We start from the raw sequence: 24,863 nt of genomic DNA, 5'->3' as shown, positions 1-24,863 counted from the left end.
TATTTACATGGATTATTTGAAATTTGAAGGATGGGACGTGAAATGTTCTCAAATTCTGGAAGGACCCCTCTACACACGAGGAAGTCAAATTCATCTTGGTTCAAGGGGCCACATTTAGCCCAATTTGATCTCAAGTGGGCCGCGCCAGTAAAATCACAGCATAGTAACCTACCTCAGTTTGCTCAGAGTGAGATATCCACACTGCAAAAAGGAGTGATATCGCAGGTCACTCATACCCTCAGCTGTAAGACTGTACAACATCAGCATCACTGGCTGATGTTAACATAAACCGGGCTTGTATCATCCGCATCATCTCAGACCATAACAGGAAAAACACTCAGAGAGCGCAGCACTCCGCCAAGGATGCTCAGTCGTTGTATGATTTCCTAAGGATGAAAAAAATAAAAAATTTGTGGTCCGCAGCGGTGGATTTGTAGTAGGATCACAATCATGTGATCGTCAGCAGGCAGCTGACGTAGTGTTCATTTGTTGTCATGAAATCTTTAACAAATCCATGGATCCAGACTATAAGCCGCATCACTGCCAAAATCTAATCACTTGGTCCTTGTATCATTTCCCTGAAAATTTCATCCAAATCTGTTGGCATGTTTTTGAGTAATGATGCTAACAGACAGACAGACAGACAGACAGACAGACAGACAGACAGACAGACAGACAGACAGACAGACAGACAGACAGACAGACAGACAGACAGACAGACAGACCAATGCCAATCATCATATAACTCCACTGCTTCCAACTTCCTTGGTGGACTAATAAAATTTGCAGAGCAATTTTTGCACTGCTGCAGCTTGCACTTTGTATTGTTATTGTTTTCAGTGTATTAATACTGCATTCTTCATTTTTTGACAGCCTCGTACATGTTGTACAAATTACCATTATTATTATTATGTTTATGTTTATTGCTGCTGCAGCAAAGTAAACTGGCGTGGGAGCAATAAAGGATTCTCTTATAAATGGCGAAACTCCAAATTTTTCCCTTTGTTTTAGTGCAAAATAGTACATTCTGAAAATGTTCACATATCCTTTCACAAGACATTAATGAACAACCTGGAATTGTTGTGCAATTTCAACAATATTACATCTCGTTTTATCATTTACACATTACAACTTACAAATCACAGAGTATCTGTAAAGGTAAAGGACAAATTTAAAATAGCTCTTACGTTTATTGAAAAATTGCAATTAATGTCTTCTCTGTAATTTTTAAGTCGTCCTGCATGCTGGATTGGACCCTCTGGCAGGTTGATTTTGGCCCACGGGCTGCATGTTTGACACCCCTGCATTAGAGAAACAGGCTCGTGACTGATGGTTTCTTATCTCCTGCAACACACGCCACACCCAGAGCACCAAAAACAGTACCGGAAAATCTGCTCAATAGCTCACCTCCATTTCTGACCTTCATAAGACATCTCTCAGTGCTTTTCTCTGGAGCTTTCAACCAAGCATGTTGGTAAACTGTGCAGAGCGTGTAATCATCAACCCACTCATCTGAGTTCTTTAACCCTCCAGTTATGTTTGTTTCTCAGGAACAGTAATGATGTTCCTGGGTCATGTTTTATTATCCAGAAACCAAAACATCCAAGTAAACATTGTTTGTATCTCATGGTTAACTCCATTATTCACCATTACCATACTATAATACCATAATATAATATTTAGTGCAGTGGTGTTCTTTACCTCTCATAGATCATGGTTCAATGAGGATAATTCACAATTAAAAATGCACGTTAAAACTTTTTAAAATGTACATTGGAAAGACCTACAGATAAAATACAATAGTTTTACATGACTTTTTTTTTTTTAAATTTTGTTTTATATTTTGCTTTTTTTTTTAAATTTAGGGAGTGATGTTGATAAACTAAATATGCAAATATGTAAAATGAACCATTTTCAGTTTATATGTTGATTATGCTTATTAAACCAAGTAGAAGAAATTTCATACTGAAAAAATATTTTAAGCAGTTTTTTTTTAACTTTAAAATGAGTCAATTTGACATATGTACTGATATTGTATGAAGAATCATACACGTATGAAAAAGAGAACGCTGGGATTCTTGTCTGTTTCCTGTTCAAGTTCCAGAATAATCTCTTCAATCAGTTCTTCATAATGATTGCCTGTTCTAACAATGGTTTTAATATGTTGCATATGTACACTACCATTCAGAAGTTTGAGGTCACTTAGAAATGTCCTTATTTTTGAAGGAATTTTTTTTTCAATGAAAATTAATCAGAAATACAGACTAGACATTGTTAATGTGGTAAATGACTATCATTATCTCTATCAAATCTGCAGGTAACTCACTCAATAGCATTCTTATTTAAAATATTTGAAGTTCAGGTTGACCCTAGTAGTACTATAGAATGAGATGCTCAAGACATAAAAAAATAAAATTATTTGCTCCTTGTACACAGTACAGTAAGACAAGAATAGCTGGTCATGTAAACTTTATTTACCCTATAGAGTCCAGCATAACGTTGGCGCTACGATTGCATCTAATTTTTTGATTGCTGGTAGATTTAAAACCAGATAAGATAAATTGATAATTCTTTTTGCATGTAAATCTGGAGAGTTGCACTAACATTTCACACATTCACCAGGTCTCAGAGCGCTTTTTTGTTGCAGTGATGAGTTTGTAAAAATACACAATAAAGTGCACACAACAAAAATCTTTAGAAATGAGATCACAGGATATTGGGCAACTTTTTTACAAATTTGAGCAATACAGCTATGCAGTTTCTGTATTTTAACATATATATGAAAAAACAAAAACGATTTTCTTTTTTTAAAAAAGTTTATTGCCCTTTTAAGCAATTTATTGTAGTAATTAAGACATAAGTCAATACATATGATTAAAACTTGGGATATAAGGGTTATTTGATGTAAAGCAAATAAAAAATATTCCAAAAAATTGCACTACAGTATGTAAAAATGTAAGAATATGTCCTGGCAGACTTGCACAATGATGGGTCTTAAAGTGTTGAGCAGCAAGTGAAGCTCTAGTTCAAATGCAGTTGATTTTTATGGGCTGTATCACTGTTGTGCTCTTGAAACGGTGTCAGAGAGCAGCTAAAACCAGCTAAAGCACTGAGTGTCCCTCTGTTTTCTCAAATGGGATGTGTTTTGTCTGCAGTAATGGTATTTGTTTTCTACTTTCTGGCGCATTTAGACAAGATCCTTTTTCCATTATAGACAACAACGTGCTTTGAAACCCCTCTGTGAGTTGCGGATCAGGCCTGACGCAACAAATCACAGCATTGCTATACATAGTCAGAGAGAAGCCCTCCACTCTCCCCTGTCGAGCTTTGCTACGTCATCTCGCTCTGCGTAAAACCAACCACGTCTGCTGACGCAATGACGTGCAAAGCTTCTGGTGTCCCTCTTTCCTCCCCCCGTGAACAGTCCCCCTCCTCCTGTCCACCTCCAGCTGGCTACCACAAGTCAGCGAGTGCAAGAATGAAAATAATGGCTTCCCTTTACTGTCTTTCCCCCGCCGTGTGCCCCAGGAGAGCAGCTTGGAAAGGAGGAGAGGGAGGGTCTAGCATTCATTCGCTCCCCTCAGAATATCCTTCCTGGTGTGATGGCTGCTTCAGGGTGACCTTCTCTGGTGACCTTTATTTGTGTTGTCGTCCCCCAGTGACAGAGTCTTCAGATTACCAACACAAAGCACAGCCTAGATCACAATCATTTTCAATATAATCAAATAACAGATGTTAGTCAGGAGTTTGAGTAAAAGTAGAAATTCACAGACTTTGATTCACTCTGTGTGCTGATGTGAAAAATTGTTTACCAGAACTAAGAAAAATGTTTTTTGTAATTATCAATTAAAAGAAACAAAAAACAAAAAAGACAATTACTTTCACCAACCAACAAGCTATTGAGTGTCATTCCACAATTGGAGGACATTTTACCATCAAATTTCAAATAATCCATGTTCAAAACAGTAAAACATACAGTTATTATGTAAATTTACTTGTTCTTAGATCAAATCTTTAAAAACTAGGAGAAAAGAACATTTGAAAATACGTTTTAAAATACCAAATAAGTCTGGAGTTCCCCCTAAAATGCCATTTTTCTCTTGTCCCACCCCCCCGATGACCAAATGAAATCTCATAAAACAGTTAAAATGAAATTTAAATCTCTTTTTTTTAAGGGATTATTTTTTTCATTGATGTCTCTTGTAATTGTGGTAACAATTATTACTCAACATAATAGTTTAAATAATTATTATGCATGTGTCCCACAACAACCCTGCTAGCATAACCTTTTAGCTGGTAGAAGAAGAATCACATGAAATGCTGGAATTATCATCATCAAACAGTTTTCCTAAAGAATGGGTAGAGCAAAGCTATGTCCTCTTCTATTTCTCATATTTTCATAATATCGTCAGCCTTCATTGAATGTCTCACTCTACCTCATGTTATCAGGATAAGACAAATTCTTTTTCCTTTACAGTAACAGCTAGCTAAATATCTAGCTTCTACTGCTGAGAAAAAGCTAACATTAGCATGGATTAGCAACCCTGTTACTGTGATTAGAGTAGGGTTAGCAAACAACAAGTAAAACATGGAATAAAAATGGTACCATTGATGTGTAAGCTGAGCCAATCAAGCCTTTGATAGTTTATTACCTATTATTGATGAATATATAGCAGAAAATTGTAAAAGAGAAGGTTTATTTTATTTTTTTTTTTAATTTTGAAGGCCAAATGTCCTCCAGTTCTGGAATGACCCTTAGAGTGATTTAGCAGGCAAAAATATTAAACATTCACTGGTTCCAGCTTCTCAAACATGGGAAGATTTACTGCTTGTTGATCATATCTGTGTATTTTTGGATGAAATGCCATGCTTTTTAAAGACTTTACCTTGGTTCCTGGAAATTGTGAGGGCATTTTTAAGTATTTGAATTAAAAGAAGTCAGCATTTTAAACAGTGATGAAAGTTATCGCATCCTTATTTGTGAGGACCAGCGGTGCATGTCACAAGTGTTACTCTTCAGTTCAACAAACGTAAAAGAAGATTGTTGGATTAGACTTTTTGTTTTCAGTTCACAGCAATGCTAGATTTCCTCTTCACTGACAGAAAACTGCAGAAACGATGTTTGGAAGGAAATAAATCTGCACTTCCAAATTACTCATTACTCATCAACAACGTTAACCGCTCTTAATTGAATGTTAGAGAAAAATCATGTCTTTTCAAGATGGTGATTTTGTTTTTTACAGTTTTCATTTTTCAGTAATGACAGTGAGTTATGATTCTTTTCAAAAATTCCTTTTCAAAATTCTCAAATTCACATTCATTTAAGCATTTAACCCTTAGATGCATAAGTGGGTCAAAAATGACCCGATGGGACCGTTTTCTATAATATCTTTGTATTGAAAAGTTTTATCATTTCATAGTCCAGCTATTCTTCAAAAAACATGTTTCTGATATCATTCCATTTACATTTTTAAGTTGCCTTCATTGCTTTTTAAGAAATTGTAATATTTGTATTACTACCCCAAACTCTTTATCACTGATAATGTCATACAAGAGGTGATGCACAAACTTGAAGGGACAGAGAGCAGCAACAGCTGGAGGAAAAGAGTGGAAAAATGTCAACAAAATGGATGCTGACATTCTTCTATTGCTGTTCTGTAATATTCTTCTTTATCAATTATTAAAATGTTCGAAATATGCTATAAAGTGAAAAAAAAACATATTTCAAACATGAAATCATTCTTGTGTGGGCAAAAATATAATACAAACAATAATACTAATGGTTATTCTTAACCAAAATGACAAGCAATGGCAAAAAAACAAAAAAACAAAAAAAAACAAAAACCCCAACACATTGATTCTTATAATGGTCATTTTTGACCCACTTATGGAAGAATGTAGAGTCCAGTCACTGGAGAATCTAAGGGTTAAATTCACCCAGGGAGCTTTCTGGTCTCACATATGTGTCAGTTTGCTGTATATCTCTAAAATGGTATGACTGCTTTGGTTGAATTCAGACAGAAAGTTTGCACTGAGTAATTGAGGTCAACCAAGTTTCTTCTTGAAAATGAATGCAGCACATTGCGCTCTTGATTATGTGTGCAAAGTTGGCGTTTTTCAGACCATTATGTAAAGAGAACAAATGTCTTCAGTTAATTTTTATAGTCCATAGGATTTTAGCATTTCCCGTGGACTAGGGGAAAGTTTGACCTGATGTTTTGGGAAAAATAGTCAAAAGTACCGAACCATTCAGCCATGAATATTTAGAGCAAATTTCATGAGAAACAAGTGGAAGTTTGAGATTTGAATTGACTGTGTATCATGAAACATTAACCAAATACCATTTAAACCACCCTGTAGATTTTAAAATATTTTATTTTGGACCAAAGTAATGGACTGATGAGTGGACCAACTGACAAACACCACCATCTCATCATCTCAACCAAAAACAATCTATTTATTCTTTGTTACACTGATGTTACCTAAGTCTCTTATGTATTTAGTTTGCACAGAAAAAGGCAATTACCATAATAAAACAAGAAACTTTAATGCACTTCTGAATCACTTTACTATTAGGGCTCAGACATCATTTTGCAGAAACGAGGCACCTCATACTTGTGAACTTCCTGCCCGTCATATTATCACGCTCCAATAATCTCTTTTATTTCTACTCAAAACATGCTGGGGCCAGAGAGAGGACGGAGACTGGAATCCAGCAGGAGATCCACAGTCACAGTCACACACAAACACTCCTACTACCGGCATGAACTCAGAGAAGTAGAACACAGCAGCCCTGCACAAAGTTAGCAGTTGCACAAAACTCTAAATGTTCAAGGAATAAGAGGTATTCATTTAACTTGCTTCCTGTTTTGAATGCACGGCCATCATGTCAAGCAGCTGCACCATTTAGTGTATTTCAGTCAGTGTTAGTGACATTTTCTGTAAGTTTAGTCTGCAGTAATAGAGGGTTAAGGGAACCTCTGTCTTCTATCCCCATGTTGCAGTTGATTTCTTGTCTTGACTTTGATGTTTTAATCCTGGTGTATTGCTCCAAGGCACTATGGCTTTGAAAGTAGTAGTCTGATTATACACTACCGGTCAAAAGTTTGGGGCCACTTAGAAATGTCATTTTTGTTGAAAGAAAAGCATTTTTTTTCAGTGAAGATAACATTAAATGAATCAGAAATCCAGTCCAGACATTGTTAATGTGGTAAATGACTATTCTAGCTGGAAACAGCTGATTTTTAATGGAATATCTACATAGAGGTACAGAGGAACATTTCCAGCAACCATCACTCCTGTGTTCTAATGCTACATTGTGTTAGCTAATGGTGTTGAAAGGCTAATTGATGATTAGAGAACCTTTGTGCAGTTATGTTAGCACATGAATAAAAGTGTGAGTTTTCATGGAAGACATGGAACTGTCTGGGTGACCCCAAACTTTTGAATGATAGTGTATGATTTATTTTTATGACTGTAATTATTATTATTAGAAGTAATATTAGTATTAGGACTAGAAGCTAGAAGATCCCTGGTTTGTGTCCCAGCCTTACTGGCATCTTTCTGTATGGAGTTTGCATGTTCTCCCAGAGCATGCATGGGTTTTCGCCAGGTTCTCCAGCTTCCTCCCACATTCCAAAAGCATGATGAGGTTAATTGGTGATTCTAAATTGTCCATAGGTGTGAATGCGAGTGTGATTGTTTGTCTCTATATGTAGCCTTGTGATAGATGGGTTAATTAGTTTTTACTTCATTTATTGACAAAAGAAGAAAAAAAAAACAATTCAGTGCAATACAAAAACAGAAGTTTCCAAACTTCTGAATGAAAGCGAGCAGAAAGAAGAATATACTTATGTAATCTCCCCTTTTATAACAACAATCAGTTTACAATGAGCATTAACAACAAACAACAAACAAAATGACTAATGATATGTGAGGCCTGCACAGCCACTCTCACTCAAATCAGAGTTTTCTCTCCTAACAAACACTATGATGCTCTTATTGCATTTCTTTGTTATTTAATAATATGCTGGTTTTAATTACATTTTTTAATCTTGCTATGATTTAAATACTTTTGATTCCTCATCCAGATTGTTCCATAAATTGACCCCTTTTACAGAAACAGAACAGTCCATTAATTTGGTCTTAAATCTTGGTTTTATGAAGATCTCTGTTCTCTTTTACTTACTTTCTCTTTTTGCAAATCTGTTCTGGACATAGACTGGTGAAGTTTCTTTATGAGCTTTATACATAATTTGCAGAGCGCTATAATCTACTATGTCGTTAAATTTTTGCAATTTTCACCAAAAAAATAATGGGTTTGTTGGAGCTCTATGTTTTTTTTTTTGACTGATTATTCTGATAGCTCTGATCTGTCAAATGAAAATTGACTGGATGTTTGTCTTACAGGCATTTTCCCAAACTTCAACACAGTAGGTCAGATATGGAGCAATCAGAGAATTATATAACATCTACAATGCTTTGTTATCCAACATACCTGTCCAGGTGTCCCCTGCCTTCACCCTAAGTCAGCTGGGATAAACTCCAGCCCCCCACGACCCTAATGAAGATTAAGCAGTGTATAGATAATGGGTGGATGGATATTAGCATTAGCAGTGGCAAGATTCATTGCATTGATAGACACCAGATGGCAGCATTTACCAGCAAATAACACCAAACTGAGGCTGTAGAATTTAAACACATGGGGGCACCCCACCAGTGTTACACAAGTAGATTTGTGTGGATTTCACACCATAAAAACACTTATATTTTGTTTTCTGTACCTTAAATGCACATGTGCTGTCAGCTTTTATCTTAGAAACATGAAGCAAATTTGTAACAGAAACATTTGAATGATGTTGGTGGTTTATGGGACTTATAGGATCCAGTGTTTTTGGAACTTGACCTACACAAATGAAAGCACATTTCGGCCAATACCACGTCACTTTTTATCGTTTATTTTTACTTCTGTCTTGCAAGTCCCATGAACTATGTGGAGCAACAACCCTAAACTGCTGCAATACCTCTTTAAGACATTGTTCAACACAGTTTGTAATGGCTTCGCAGGGGTAACGCTGAAGTTATTCATTTCCTTTACATTAAGTGGCAGTACATTATTTTATCATATATAATCTAATTATTCTGTTTTTTTTTTGGAAGGTCCATCGATTTCAATAGAGGAGCCATGTGAAGAAGTAGAGGTTTTGAAGTGTTTGTTTTTGAGTGCACTACACCACATGCACTCACTTCATATGTTTACAATGTTCAGTTTTTGTTTGACATTTTTCTAAATGTATAAAGTCAATTGTATTCCTGTAATGAATGTAAATGTATGATGACATGTTTATCACTGAGATCATAAGTAAAAACATCTAAAATGATGATCACCGTCACTAACTACGACCTGAGTCCTAAACATACAGTCTAATGCAATTAGAGTAGACTTAGGTGTCCTAAATAAAGTGGCATAGTTTTTCAATTTGAATACAACAAGAAGGATTTGTAACACAGCATTTGTTTTATGTTACATGCCTGGATGAATGATGGTAAACTAACTGTGGTTTGTCTTTGTAGGAGGAGGCCTTTTGTATAAAAGTGGGAGGTGGGTGATCTTTTGGAGTCAGAACTTGAAGACACCTGCAGTTTGACAGGCCTAGATCAGGTAAGTCATCCTTATTAGGGTCCGAGCACCAAAGGTAAATTTGTAGCTCATCACGATGCACAAAAATGTAATTGACAACCACACCTAAAACACAACAGGAAGTCAGCCATTTATGTGACATATTTTTGATGATTTTGGACCAATTTTTGTACATTTTCAAAAGCTATAAACTCAAACAGGGTAAGCCCAACAGAGCTCAAATTTGGCCAGGATGTATACCAGCCAGGGCTGATTAAAGTTAGCAAAATGCTGTGACACACGCACATCACAGTCTGGCCCTGATTACATACATAGGCCAATATACCAATATACATTCACTGTGATAGCGCCATCTGGTGGATAGTTTTGATAGGTCGCCAAAAAGGCCACAGTCCGAAATACGCTCTCAGTCGCAGCGCCGCCTGGTGGACATGCTTGGATTCGTTGACCAGCAAGGATGCGAGAACCTGACCAGTGCTGCTTGCAGTTTTAAAGTTTGCTTTGTTTTTTCATGTTTCATCTCTTTCTCTGGTGAAAAAATCAGTCTTCACATGTCAGACAAGTGAGAGCATTGGAGCAGTGCGGTGGAGACTGAAGTGTTTTTGTTGGTGCTACCATTCGGAGCCGCCAAATTCAGACTTTTTTGTTTTAAAACTCGTACACTTTAAGGAGGACATGTTTGAACTGATTAATGAGTTCATGTATTTTACCAAAGTATACACTATACATCGTACTGTAAGTGTGACCAAAATTTCAGGCCAATGTCCTCTGAACAGAAAAGTGGAAGATTCTGATGTAACTATGGTAACCACTGCTGGTCATCTGGGCAATAAACTCAAGGTCTGCTACCTCTTTTAAATTCAGTGTGATGTTTCCTGTCATTAACTCTGTTGCATTTTTTCCATGTACAGGCCACTTAAAAATGTCTTTATTTTTGAAAGAAAAGCAGATTTTCTTCAATGAAAATAACATTCAATTAATCAGAAATCCAGTCCAGACATTGTTAATGTGGTAAATGACTATTCAAGCTGGAAACAGCTGATTTTTAATGGAATATCTGCATAGAGGTACAGAGGAACATTTCCAGCAACCATCACTCCTGTGTTCTAATGCTACATTGTGTTAGCTAATGGTGTTGAAAGGCTAATTGATGATTAGAAAACCCTTGTGCAGTTATGTTAGCACATGAATAAAAGTGTGAGTTTTCATGGAAAACATGAAATTGTCTGAGTGACCTCAAACTTTTGAACGGTAGTGTGTCTTCAGTCATTTTTTAAATTGGCTTGTGTGAATAAAAATAGCTACAGTGGCTCTTGTACAGTAAGAAGTGGGGGTATCACTGTAATGGAGGACTTGCTGTTAAAAATAACCTGACTGCTGCCTGCAAGTGTTGAGCCAAGGAGGACAGGCTGTCTCGAGGAACCTAAAAAGGTCTCATAAGGCTTTGAGTGTTGGGATCTGCCAGAATATTATCTCAAATCTCTGTTTCCGGCTGCCACAAAGAATAACATTTCTGATATCTACAGGTGAGATGTCTCTTATGGAGCTTTTTCATTAAAAGAAAAATGTTACTGCCAATAATGGGATGTCTGGCAATCTCTTTTTTATAAAAGCAAATTTTTAAATATTTCTATGTGGAGAGATGTTTTAGCTTAGTGACCTTGTCACCATCACACTTTTGCTGTGTTTTACTGTCACCTTTCACTGAAGTCTAAAAATAATCTTAATAAATAATAAAGGCAGTAGATAAAACATACCTTCAAATATTTCAATAAATTTGCAGACACTGATGCACACTCTTCATCTCCAAGGTGCAGAATGAGAATGAAATTTGTGGGTAAATGCTATATATAGTCTTAAGTGCATCCATACATGGGGTGGAAGGGGAACAGCATTCCGCCAGTGAGAGGGTAATATTTTTGTTACCATCAGCAAGTGCTTCCCAAGTGGCATCAGGCTGGTCTGCCACCGCTTTGCGCTGTTTTAATCTCTTGGGGTAAGTTACTTTTGTTAATATTTTCTGGCTAGTTGGCTCATTTTGTTGTAGAAATAACTTTTGAAAATGGGGATTCAGAATTGGAAGGGCAGTTATCTGCTGTCAAGCCTGGAACAGGTGAAATGTGCTGCTAAAAGAAATGGCTTTAGATAATCTGTCTCTGGTGTGGGAAAGCTAAGCAGCAGTCTGTAATCTCCCTGAGCACTACTTCCTTACATACCGGGGCATTAAGAGGTTGCTGACCTTATTTTCCCAAATTGCCAAATAGACACAAGTAAAACTGTTACTGTTTTAATTATTTATACAGAATTTCAGCATAATTAGTCTGAGGCAGGGTGTCTGTATAACACCTGGTTTAGATGCTAGTCTTGTTCAGTCTAAAAGAGTTTGATCACTCCGATTGCCTGCATGACTGGTTTAATTAAATAGCATGTTGACTGCTGGTAGTGACTCTGTTTTCTTCATTTCTCTAATCATGGACCGGGCAGACTGCTGCAAGCTATTCATAGCTGAGCTGTAGGAGGTTGTAAGGGGAAATATCTGAAGTGCTGAGCTCTAGCAATATGTTGGAACTGGAGTTTTAACATGTCTAGTTGTGAGATAAACGTGATAATGACATGTTCCTTGAAGATGAGTGTGTTTGTAACACCGATTGATTGTGTACTGTATAATATGAATATTACCAAAGAAATCATTTTTCAGAACAACTCTAGAGATTATACTGAGCTATGATTACAATGAAAAATCACTGTTGATGCTTTCGGTTAACCCTGTAAACTGTTAATCTAAAATGTGACAGCACATCTGATCACATAGACTTTGTAATGACTGCAGCAGTGGTGTTGGTAAAGAAAGGACTTGTATTGACTTTTCTAACATGACTAAATCATGCTTGGTCTCCTCCTCCCCCCTGGTGCTCTCAGTCAGGTCTCCTTGAAGTGTTCCAGTCATGGCTTCCAAAGTCAAACCTTGGTATAAGAGGAAACAAGTGAGCCAAGTCAAAACTGATTATGCTTATCATCACACTAAACATGTTGTCAAGCAGCAGACAGAAAGGTAGGATGGTGAAATTTACCTGCTGCTTTTTAAAAGCATATCTCTCGCTGCTTCGGCAGGTAGAGGAAAAGATAGAACTGCTGCTTAGAGGTAGATCTGCGTTCATGTTCCTGCTGCATATGTATCTGCTTCCTAGCTGGCTGTCCCATTGTCTTCTGACGTCAGATTTAAAGCTGTGCAAGGCCAGATTTTCATGAAAGTGATGAATGCCAATGATTGCAGCTATGCCCAAGATCCGGTTGGTAAGACTGCATAGATTGAGATTCTAATCAATTTATGAGGTTGGATTAGCAAGAGATCAATACTCAGGTCCAAACTGTGTGTTAAACTTTAGCAATTGAACTTGTTCACAGAAGACTTCATCAGTGTTTACCCTCCTGTTATGTAGCAGTTAAAGTTAACCCATTTGAAAGTTAAAAAAAAACAAAAAATCTAAAAAAAAATGGCTCAAAGTGTTTTTTCGTAATGAAACTTCTTCTGCTCAGCTTAACAGGTGTAATCATCATATAAAATTAAAACGGTTCATTTTACAGAACCATGCAAGTTTGGGGTCACCCAGACAACTTCATGTTTTCCATGAAAACTCACACTGTTATTCATGTGATAACATAATTTCACAAGGGTTTTCTAATCATCAATTAGCTTTTCAACACCATTAGCTAACACAATGTAGCATTAGAACACAGGAGTGATGGTTGCTGGAAATGTTCCTCTGTACCCCTATGTAGATATTCCATTAAAAATCAGCCCTTTCCAGCTAGAATAAGCATTTACCACATTAACAACATCTAGACTGTATTTCTGATCAACTTAATGTTATCTTCATTGAAAAAAAATCTGCTTTTCTTTCAAAAATAAGGACATTTCCAAATGACCCCAAACTTTTGAACAGTAGTGTACATATTTGTAAACCCACCCTGAACAGAAGTGGTATCTTGTGTTAATTTATCAACTCCATGAAAAAAAAATTCAAAATGTAAAATAAAATTTAAAAGAAAATCAATGTCATGTAAAACCATTGCATTTTATATGTGGGTCTTTCCAGTGCACATTAAAAGAAGTTTTAACATGTATTTTTTTTAAATGAAAAATGTGTGAATTATCCTCATTGAACTATGATCTGTGAGAGATAAAGAACACCATTGCACTAAATATTGATAGAAATGGTTAATAATGGAGTTAGCAATGAGAAATAAATACTGTTTATTGGGGTTTTTTGGTTTCTGACACTTATGGATAATTAAACATGACCTAGGAACATTTTTGCTGCACCTAACAGGAGGGTTAATCCTTTTTCCTCAGGGTTCACATCATCACAGAGGAACTCATTTATTGTATGCATATTCACATACAATATCATTTAAAGGCAGACATAAAATATGAGCAATTCCTGCCACAAATTAAATACAAATAAAACCTAAACTACATTTTTCACCAATTACATTTGAAATACATTGCATATATAGCTATACAAACTTTGGCAGCATTCAGCATGAATTGACTGTAAGCCACAAATACTGTAAAGTCTGGCTTTGTAATATTACGCAATACTGATTTTTCTTCAAAGAAAAACAAATACAAGTAGGTAAGGAAAGTGATGTAGCATTACTGCTCTCTGCTAACTGGAGTAGGAAGTATGTTTCCTGGATCAGCGTGCTGCCTAAAGCCATGATCACAGACAGCACATTATTTTCTGACTCGAACTTGAGGAACAAATGCTAACTTCTCCTAAACAGAAGAACAAGAGAATGATCAAGACATCTCAGTTTGTGCTGTTCGAGAAAAATTAGAAGCTGAGCCAATATAGAGGCTCAAATATCCACTTACTGTCAGCTAATGTTATTTAGATTTGTGAAATTCAGCAGGAGTATACTGTATATCACTCTATGTGGTGCTACTACTTGTTTATTTGTCTTTGATGTCATTTAAAATGGAAGTTGACACACTACCAACCAATCAGGAGAGTTGCTAAAGATACTGCATTTCCAACGTAGAAGATGTTCAGGCTGGATACGTGTTGGTGGCCTTTTCGATAAAGGTGCTTTTGTTACTGATGCTTTGCAGCTTTTGCCGGCAGCTTTTCAGGTTGATGAGAGACAAGTTTGCATTTTACTACATTGCTGCAACACGCTTTAAGAGAGAATTATGCCTGACCTGGCTTTTAGTACAGCTCTGCCATGCAGCCCAGTCATACTCAACTTGATATACAAGGTGAATACTGTGCAAGAAGAAAACAGAAAGAAGAAAAAAGATTTAAGCCACTACAGGCAAGTTCTGGTCACCAAGTTATCCTGTAGCAAGCTGCCATGTTGTGTTGTAGCACATGTGTCAGAGGGCTCATGTCACCACTTGAACCTGACCTACATCACAGGCCAGTAGTTCCAGCTGTAGATAGTGGTGCTGACCAAGTTTCTCTTGACATTTTCCACGAAATTAAGTGTTTGGACATCAATTTTCTGTTAATTTGACCTACTACATGTACACTACTGTACAAGAGTTTGGGGTCACCCAGACAATTTCATGTTTTTCATGAAAACTCCCACTTGTATTCATGTGCTAACGTAATTACAATAATACATTAACACCATTAGCTAACACAGTGTAGCATTAGAACACAGGACTGATGGTTGCTGGAAATGTTCCTCTATGTAGATATTCCATTAAAAATCAGCTGTTTCTAGCTAGTCATAGTCATTTACCACGTTAACAATGTCTAGGCTAGATTTCTGATTCATTTAATGCTATCTTCATTGAAAAAAATGCTTTTCTTTCAACAATAAGAACCTTTCTAAATCACCCCAAACTTTTTGGTGGTGTGTCATTTAGAAGGAGTGTTGGAATGAACTCTTAGTCAATGGTCAACTGTAAATGTGACACCAACCTTATCAGCTTTTCCATAGGGGATTTGACTGCAATCCAGTGTTTAAGTTAGTCAAGACATAGCTAAGTATTTATCCTTGTTGAACAAACTGCTTGATGTAATAAGCATGGATGTCTCTGAAACAACCGATATTTAATATACACTACCGTTCAAAAGTTTGGGGTGACCTAGACATGTCTTTATTTTTGAAAGAAAGACATTTTTTTTCAATGAAAATAGCATTAAATGAATCATAAATACAGTCTAGACATTGTTAATGTGGTAAATGACTATTCTAGCTGGAAAGAGTTGATTTTTAATGGAATATCTCCATAGGGGTACAGAGGAACATTTCCAGCAACCATCACTCCTGTGTTCTAATGCTACATTGTGTTAGCTAATGGCGTTGAAAGGCTAATTGATGATTAGAAAACCCTTGTGAAATGATGTTAGCACATGAATGAAAATGGGGAGTTTTCATGAAAAACATGGAATTGTCTGGGTGACTTCAAACTTCTGAATGGTAGTGTTTGACACTGGATCAGATTGAGGAGAGTTCAGTACGGTCCAGAAGTTTACAGACAAGGAGGTATCATTTGTGAGAGTTAGACAATTTTTTGATTAATTACTTCAAAGGAAAACCTCAGGTGAATCTTGTGATCTTGAAGCCCGGCGACTGCTTTGGCAAAACTAAAATCTAAAAGTCTGTTATGGTGGACTTCCTTTGGCTGTTTCATAATGATGGGCTCTCCCCTCAACAGGAAATCAAGCTCTAAATCGGTGAGCCAGGTGCAGGCCCAGGCCACAGAGGCTATGGCGGAACCAGCCTATACCATACCGGCATTCCGGCAGAGGTGAGTTCCCACTGCTGCTGTCATATGTCAGACTATTTTAGGTGTAAGGGAAAACCGAACTACAGTCTCTGCTAACTGACCCCAGTCCAAACAGCACATTTCTTGTTTCTTGTTAATTTTTCAGCAATGACTATTTTGATTGTTGTGTAGGTATGAAAACAACTGCAAGTGATTAAATGCACAAAAGCTAAATTGAACACATATTGTTGCATGGTACAGAGAATGTCTTTGTTGAAAAGTTGAAGTTGAAGCCCGTGACACAACGGTCAATCGCCAGAGCTTGAATTGAATGTGCATAACACCTGTAGTCCTCCAATTCTCTGCCGTTGAGTTTGGTTTCATCCAGGTTAGATGTGTTTAACACAACATTTAGTTATGTTCAGTGTATAATGCAAAAGATACCAAACTTCTGACTTACACTCAGTGATACCGAAGTCACATTTAGCAGTGGATTAATTCCATTTATGTGTTTTTAGGACTGCTGAGGATACTACTACTGAGGAGTACCAGAGAGTGAGCACAAATGTTGGGAAAGGACTGGCTGTTATTCAGGAGGAGCTCCACAGGATGAGGTTGGCTACGAAGGCCCAAGTGGACAGTCTTGCTATCCAGAAGGAGGTGAGTAGCTAACTGGAAACAACACAATACTTGTTTTGGGAGTTTGTTGTTTTTAATGTTTGTGATATGTACACTGCTGTTCAAAAGTTTGGGGTCACCCAGACAATTTCATGTTGTCCATGAAAACTCACACTTTTATTCATATGCTAACATAACTGCACAAGGGTTTTCTAATCATCAATTAACCTTTCAACACCATTAGCTGATACAATGTAGCATTAGAACACAGAATAAGGACGAATAAGGACATTTCTAAGTGAACCCAAATGTTTGAACGGTACTGTACATAAAGGAAAAAAATAAAAATTTCCATTCAACTGAAGACAACAACAACAGAGTTTAGGTGGAAATGAAACCGTCATAGAGCCTCAAGTGATAACGCTACATCAGGACAACCTCGACACTGATGTATTTTGCTAAAATAACCCATTTAAAAGGCATCAAGTCTCCTCAGATTGAAGCCTTCGCTAAAACTAAACTTGCATAGTTTCTTTCCACATTTCAGAAAAGAAAATCACTACCTGGGATTCAGTTTAAGTGATCTTTTTCTTTATTCTTATGAATGATACAAATTGAAGCCTATTATGTTGTCAGAACTCAAGGAAACAATCTGGTGTTTGGGAAAATTTTTTTGTTGTCCTACCCAGCAAGAGGGTGTCCCAAACACAATATTGCTATACAGCTAAAAATCTATCCCCATTTATGCTTTGAACGAATTGTAATTTCCTTTTGCAACAAATACATTAGTGTACAAAAGTTTGGGGTCACCCAGAAAATTTCATGTTTTCCATGAAAACTCACACTTTTATTCATGTGCTAACATAACTGCACAAGAGTTTTCTAATCATCAGTCATCCTTTTAACACCATTAGCTAACACAATGTAGCATTAGAACACAGGAGTGATGGTTGCTGGAAATGTTCCTCTGTACCTCTATGGAGATATTCCATTAAAATCAGCTGTTTCCAGCTAGAATCATTTACCACATTAACAACATCTAGGCTGTATTTCTGATTCATTTAATGTTATCTTCATTAAAAAAATGCTTTTCTTTCAAAAATATGTACATTTCTAAGTGACCCCAAACTTTTGAACAGTAGTGTATGTCAGTCTTAAATAACTACTTCAATGTCGCTATTATGTATGAACAGTGCTAAAGATGTGAATGAATCTTGACCTGCCTCATTCAGCAAGTGGAATGAACGATGCTTAAATTAAAAGCTGACTCCAGAACTAACTTATTGCAGAGCTCACCTCTCTAATGCCTCTGGTGTGGACAGATTTCAGATTGTTGAGCTGAGAAGTGATGATGATGATGATGATGGTGATGATGGTCACAACACATTGTACCAAAGCGCATAGAATAAATTCCTCCCTTCATTGAAATAATTGGTCTGTGTGTTATTCATGTATCGCAAACTTTAACAATGCAAAGCAACACTAAAGTTCGAGTTCCTGTTTATTTAGAGTACACAGTCAGTATAGATTCCTGTGGCTCATGCACTGTGCAGTACACATTCAAATGATGCCATTTAATCTCTCCAGGTTAAGGACATGATGGCAAAGAGGACGGATTTGTTGGAGGAAATTCCCAAGATGCCGGACTTCCTGGTGGCCCTGAGGCCTCACACTGTGTGGGAAAAGACCCCTGTCAAGCTGTTCTGCACTGTGCAAGGAAACCCAAGGCCCATTGTGAAATGGTCAGAATACTCACATCTCACAGGAGTGGGCCTTTAGATTTGAAGAGAGTTTCAAAGACATTTATGCGTTTTTCCTTTTCTGAAGCATACTTCAAATTTGGATTGAAACTTATGCCTAATTTTATATTTATTATTTATTTATGGTGCAGGGAAGAAATACAGCATTGCTACTTTAAACTCCCTTAGATACTTACTCCGCAAAGGAATCAGAGTTACATGATGATCGACGTTGGTTTGTCCGTCTGTCTGTCTGTCTATCTGTCAGCAGCATTGCTCAAAAACAGACAAACGGATTTAGATGAAATTTTCAGGAGAGGTCAGAAATGACACAAGGACCAAGTGATTAGATTTTGGCAGTGATGCGGCTTATAGTCTGGATCCACGGGTTTGTTTTAAATGTCTGTATCATTGCGAGATAGCGGCATTGCGTCACTGTAACTATGACAGCAGGAAAAGCACTCAGAGACTGCAGTACTCCGCCAAGGCTGCTCAGTCGTTGTGTCATTTCAAACAGATGGAATCTTGAATCGAAATTGACCTTGCGCTGAGCACAGGCGTGTGTTATGCATGTGTACTTTATGTACAGATACCGGGTCACGTGACCTAAATACGTAGCGGGCAGCGGGAATTGATGGGACTCAGAAACACCCCCACAATTTAATCAATTGTTCCTTGTATCATTTCCTACGTATAAGTCCCAATAAGTCCGCAGTGGTAGATTTGTAGTAGGATCACAATCGTGATCATCAGCAGGCAGCTGACGTAGTGTTCACTTGTTGTCATAGTTACAGTGACGCCATGCCGCTATCTCGCAGTGATACAGAAATCTTAAACAAATCTTCGGATCCAGACTATGAGCTGCATCACTGCCAAAATCTAATTACTTGGTCCTTGTGTCATTTCTGACCTTCTCTGAAAATTTCATCTAAATCCATTTTTGAGTAAAGTTGCTAACAGACAATGAGACAGACGGACAGATAAACCAACAAATGCTGCATTTCTGACAATGCCATATGGGAAAATGAACAACCTTGGTGGAGTACTGTGCTCTCTGAGTGCTTTTCTAGTTTTTATTGTTGGCAGCATTCCTTTAAGCCCTACAATACCCTCTCACCTGCTTGCATCTTTTAAATATCTGCTGCTATTTAAGTACACAACATATTTTGCCTCATTATTTGAATGGCCTGGCAGAGAGTGATGCGTCCCTATACACACACTGATACATATCCTAATGTATATTCTCAATTTTAAAGTATTTTTGCACTGTGAAATATACTTTGAGAAGATATTACTGACTTCAGATTTTTTATTTTTTTTTTGCAGGTATAAAGGAGGAGTGCCAGTTGACCCACTGAGCGCCCCAGGAAAGTACAAGATTGAGAGCAAGTATGGAGTCCACAGTTTGATCATTAGCAGGTATGTGGTACCCGTGACTAAGAGCAAAAGCACAATTTTTACTGAAAGGTCAAAATTTCCAATCCTTTGCTGTGCTTTGAATGGTAGTGTACATGAATTAAAGTTGATCTGTATTCGTTAAAGTTGCTCTAAATGAGTTAAAGTTGCTCTATACAGTTTAAAGTTGCTCAAAAATGACTTGATGTTGCTCTACATTAGTCAAAATTGCTCTATATTAGTATAGCCATTTACCAAATTAACAATGTCTAGACTGTATTTCTGATTCATTTCATCAATCAATCAGTCAATCAAAGTTTATTTCTATAGCCCTTTGCAACAGCCCAAAGGGTGACCAAAGTGCTTCACAGTGAAAAGAAGAGAATAACTTAATTATTAAATTTCATGTTATCTTCATTGAAAAAAATGATTTTCTTTCACAAATATGGACATTTAGTGATGTATTGTAAGCTATTTTTGTTTGTTTGTTTTGTCAGAGTAGCATGAGCCAAATCAACACTAGGGCTGACGAACGGGGCTATGCCCAGTTTTGAAATTCAAGAAAAGCAAAAAAAAAAGAAGGAAAAAGACAGAGTAAACAGTGCAAGGATTTAAAGCTCATTTAGATTTTTTCAATATTCTGCTTTAATTGTCATTCAAACCGTTAGCTGAAGAGGGAGAATCCAGACTGCAGGTTGAGTCGTAGGGCCCGGCCTGCTCCTTTTCGTCATCTTCAAGACCCCTCAGCTGTTCATGTCAAAGCGCTGACCTCTGTGTCATTCGAGCCATGAATTCCTGCCACAGCATTCTCTCTCTCTCCCTCTCTCTCTATCTGAGGCACTGAATCACTTTGGTCTGTCACTGCTGTACATTACAGGGTCATTGAAGACACTGTAGTTTGTGTTCAAAGTTCTCCAAAATTAAGATCTCTCTCCGTCATAGTGCACGAGGAAACACAAGGAAGTGCCGTTAGAAGGACGCCGGCTTCATGTCCCCCGTGACTGAGAAAATAGATCCTCTTTTAAAATAGTTCTGTCCGGCGTGAAGGTCACATTTCTTCCTTCTATTCTCACTCTCAGACTCCTCCTCAGTTTATGTCACTAGAGCGTTTATTGCCTTGGTACACCTTTTCAGTGTGATCGGCTTTCAAAAGAGGCTGAACATGACGTCTGCTATCAAACATTGAATTGAAGCCAGCCTTGGAGAGCCACAGTTACTGAGTGGGTTTGAGAGAAAAAGGAGCATAACTCAATCTAAGTTGCACATGCACCACTTCCACAGCTTTATCATGGCCTCATGTTTCACCTTATTTATTGCTTAAAGAAATTTAGTTTCCATCTGCTATATGGGGGCTGGTTGTATTCCTCGGGTCTACAAAAAATTTACACACAAATGATTAGGACATCCAGAAGGGTGCCGGAAAAATGATCAAGGTCAAGAATCTTTATTGTCATTATGCAATTAGTTTTCACCAGTCACATAACAAAGTCTTTTTGATAGTACCGGCTTATAAGTCAACATTAAAAGACGTGGACAATAAAACATACAGTCCATCAAAAAACAGTAAAAATACATCAAAAGTGAGAAAATATAGATGCAACAGACTGACTAAAGAGCAGCAGTGCAATATGCAAGTTCAGTTCCATCTCGTCTCAAGCTTTTAAAATGAGAGTGAGTGAGGTTGTATAGAGTTTACAGTCCTGGGGAAGAAGCAGTCCCTCAGTCTGGTGGTTTGAGTTCTTTTAGACCTGTACCTCCATCCTGAGGGCAGAGGCACAAACAGTTTGCTACCAGGGTGGCTTGAATCTGCAGCAGTGCTGACAGCCTGCAAGAGTAGAAGTATGTGTTTTAGGCAAATTTACCTCAAATATATTTCACTTGTTTTTTGAAGTTCCATTAATTAGTAATATACACAACCATTCAAATGTTTGGGGTCACATAGAATTGTCCTTGTTTTTGAAAGAAAAGCATTTTTTTCCAATGAAGATAACATTAAATGAATCAGAAATCCAGTCTAGACATTGTTAATGTGGTAAATGACTGTTCTTGCTAGAAACGGCTGATTTTTAATGGAATATCTACATAGGGGTACTGAGGCCCATTCACACCTATGGACAATTTAGCGTTACCAATTAACCCAAGCATGTTTTTGGAGGAAGCCAGAGAACCTTGAGAAAACCCACACATGCACAGGGAGAACATGCAAACTCCATGCAAAAAGAACCTGGAAAGGCTGGGACGTGAACCAGGGACCTTCTAGCTGCAAGGATGAAAGTGCAAACCACCAAGCCACTGTGCAGCCTCTATATAGAACAGTGCCTTTCAAGTAATTTGTTTTAAATACATGGTACATAGCTCTATGGAGCTATAATACGTATTTTGCAGGTGTTTGAGTACGTGTAGGTGTAATGTGTGTTTTAGCTGTGTTATATATTAAGTCTTTTTTTGTTTGAACGTAATAGATTTGTATCATTAATGATGACTCACTAAGGGAGATCTCAATATTACAAATGCAGATGTTTATATGTTTTGTTCCATGACTTGTTTCTACATTGTCTGGTCTCATAGGTGTGTTGTGAGTGATACCGCTGAGTACAGTGCTGTGGCAACCAACCAGCATGGCACGGCTACCAGCACGGCTAAAGTTACTGTGAAGAGTAAGTCTCTCTGTTTCTCTAACACACTCTCATTAGGCATTGATAAACCAGCATGTTTCTCTCTGTAAACACGTATTTCTTCTCTTCACAGGACCAGCAGGATCTGCAGAGTCCTGCCAGCTTGGTCTAGGTGAGCATGTAAATGACTGAACGTAGTTTCTTCAGCAGATTGATGAAGCTAGCAATTTTGTATATCCGAAGTCTGAAAGGGGTTTTGAGATCCCACTGTAGGGGGGCGGAGGGGGGGGTGTCAGGCCCGGACACAACTAGTTCCATCACATGGAATCATTTGGCTTCAAGCAGCGGCAGGCCTGATAAGTAACGGAAAGTATCGTGACAAGCTGTTTGTGTCCTGTGACTCATACAAAGTAAGAACAGGATAAAGCACTGCTCTCAGTAAACACTTGAGCAGTTGATGATCTAAATAATCATCCGTTTATTTCTGTGCAATATTTTAATGTTTTTAGGCAACTAAATGAGCAAATTAAGTGAATATTATCTTCACAATGTTGTCTCATTTTGACCTGAAACTTTATTTATGCTGAAATACACTTTTTGAGATTTACTGTGAATTCTGGCTTTTGTTTGCTGTGCTCTCCTTAAGCCAATCAATGCTATCAATTTCTTTCCGAACACTTAAAAAAAAACTCTACCTATTCTTCAAAATGGGAAGCTAATGTTAATGCAACCCCTCAGATTTATTTATTTATTTACCATATTTAACCAGGAAGTCCCATTTTCTTTTACAAGGGAGACCTGATAAGAGATAAGTCAGTGTAGTGTTTTTAATTATGTTTAGCAGGTTTTGAGGTACAATTATGTAAGATCTGATGTTGAATCAACTACAGTGCAATTACACTACCGTTCAAATATAGATGAGTTGAAGTTGCTCTGTATTAGTTAAAGTTGCTCTAAATGAGTTAAAGTTGCTCCACATTAACCATTTCCAGCTAGAATAGTCATTTACCACATTAACAATGTCTAGACTGTATTTCTGATTTGTTTAATGTTATCTTCATTGAAAAAAATGCTTTTCTTTCAAAAATAAGGACATTTCTAAGTGACCCTAAACTTTTGAACAGTAGTGTACATCAGATGCAGACATAATTTACAAAATGATTTATATCCATGTTGATGTAACTGTATCAAGGTCATCATGCTGATATTACATACAGATACACAAATTATAACTATTCTGCTTCGATAAACATGACATGTGATGTCTGACTGCTGATGCACTTTTTTTGTTCCCAGTGCCCCATCTGACTGAGATCCATCCCAGTAAGCTTGAGGTCACTCTGCTCGATAGGTTCCCCGTTAGTTTTGGTGTGGAGGGGGGATCCATCAGTCTGGTCTGTACCATGGTGGTCGTCCCCGACCTGCCCAATGTGCCGCCCCTCGCCCAGTGGTACAGAGATGGTCAGACATGCTTTCATTCTCTCATTCATTCATCTGTAGAGCAGCTGCTATATCTGTATTTTTACTAACTCCTCACTGTTTCTTCCAACTTTTCTGCTGAAAGATAAAATGCTGAAACCCGGTAAGCTGGCAGAGATGTCAGTGTGTGGAGGAGCAGCCCGTCTGACGCTGCCTCACCTGGCCAAGGATGATGAGGGCCTCTACACCCTTCGTATCTTTACCAAGGATGGCACCGCTGAGCATAGCGCCTACCTGTTTGTCTCAGGTATGACGTAACTCTGCATTATTGTATCACCACACTCTTGATTTGATTTCTGACTAGATACAGATATACCACTCCTGATGTGAACTAAATAGAAAAGTAAGACTTGTTTTCATTTTAAGTGGTACCCACACAGACAGTCGTACTTTATGATGTAAACATGGTCTGTTCATCATTTTTCTGATGTACAGCTTGATGGATAAATGGAAGGACAAATACAATGGCTCTGGTTTCATCCGAAAATTTATCTTGTTCTTGATGTTTTCAAAGTTTTGGGACTCAAGCGAAAGCTTGATAAAATCTAACAGGTTCCTAAACGCAGCTGAAATTCCCCCACTTCCCACCAGAGTGGATCTCAGAGTGTGCTTCAACATGACACAATGGGGGATGATGTTGTAGCTGGTTTACT

The 24,863-nt window shown here is 37.5% G+C and overlaps 1 protein-coding gene across 4 annotated transcripts in view; it reads left to right on the top strand.

The window, feature by feature from the left end:
* Nucleotides 1-11,466: 11,466 nt before the first annotated feature.
* myom2a (myomesin 2a) overlaps nucleotides 11,467-24,863 on the top strand; it is a 40,223-nt gene continuing 26,826 nt past the window's right edge. For 2 of the 4 annotated variants that reach the window (XM_055009583.1, XM_055009586.1), the window contains exons 1-9: nucleotides 11,467-11,636; nucleotides 16,314-16,406; nucleotides 16,883-17,024; nucleotides 18,570-18,724; nucleotides 20,048-20,140; nucleotides 22,685-22,773; nucleotides 22,865-22,903; nucleotides 24,028-24,192; nucleotides 24,296-24,457. In XM_055009583.1, coding sequence (XP_054865558.1) covers nucleotides 11,482-11,636; nucleotides 16,314-16,406; nucleotides 16,883-17,024; nucleotides 18,570-18,724; nucleotides 20,048-20,140; nucleotides 22,685-22,773; nucleotides 22,865-22,903; nucleotides 24,028-24,192; nucleotides 24,296-24,457 — 1,093 coding nt within the window. In that variant the 5' untranslated portion in view covers nucleotides 11,467-11,481. Of the gene's footprint in view, nucleotides 11,637-12,559; nucleotides 12,693-16,313; nucleotides 16,407-16,882; nucleotides 17,025-18,569; nucleotides 18,725-20,047; nucleotides 20,141-22,684; nucleotides 22,774-22,864; nucleotides 22,904-24,027; nucleotides 24,193-24,295; nucleotides 24,458-24,863 lie in introns of all 4 variants that reach the window. The other 2 variants (XM_055009584.1, XM_055009585.1) reach the window with 2 other exon arrangements.

This window comes from Amphiprion ocellaris, chromosome 4 (genome assembly GCF_022539595.1).
Source record: "Amphiprion ocellaris isolate individual 3 ecotype Okinawa chromosome 4, ASM2253959v1, whole genome shotgun sequence".
NCBI lineage: Eukaryota > Metazoa > Chordata > Actinopteri > Pomacentridae > Amphiprion > Amphiprion ocellaris.
Note: the sequence above shows the minus strand (reverse complement) of the source record. Positions and strands in the feature narration are given on the sequence as shown.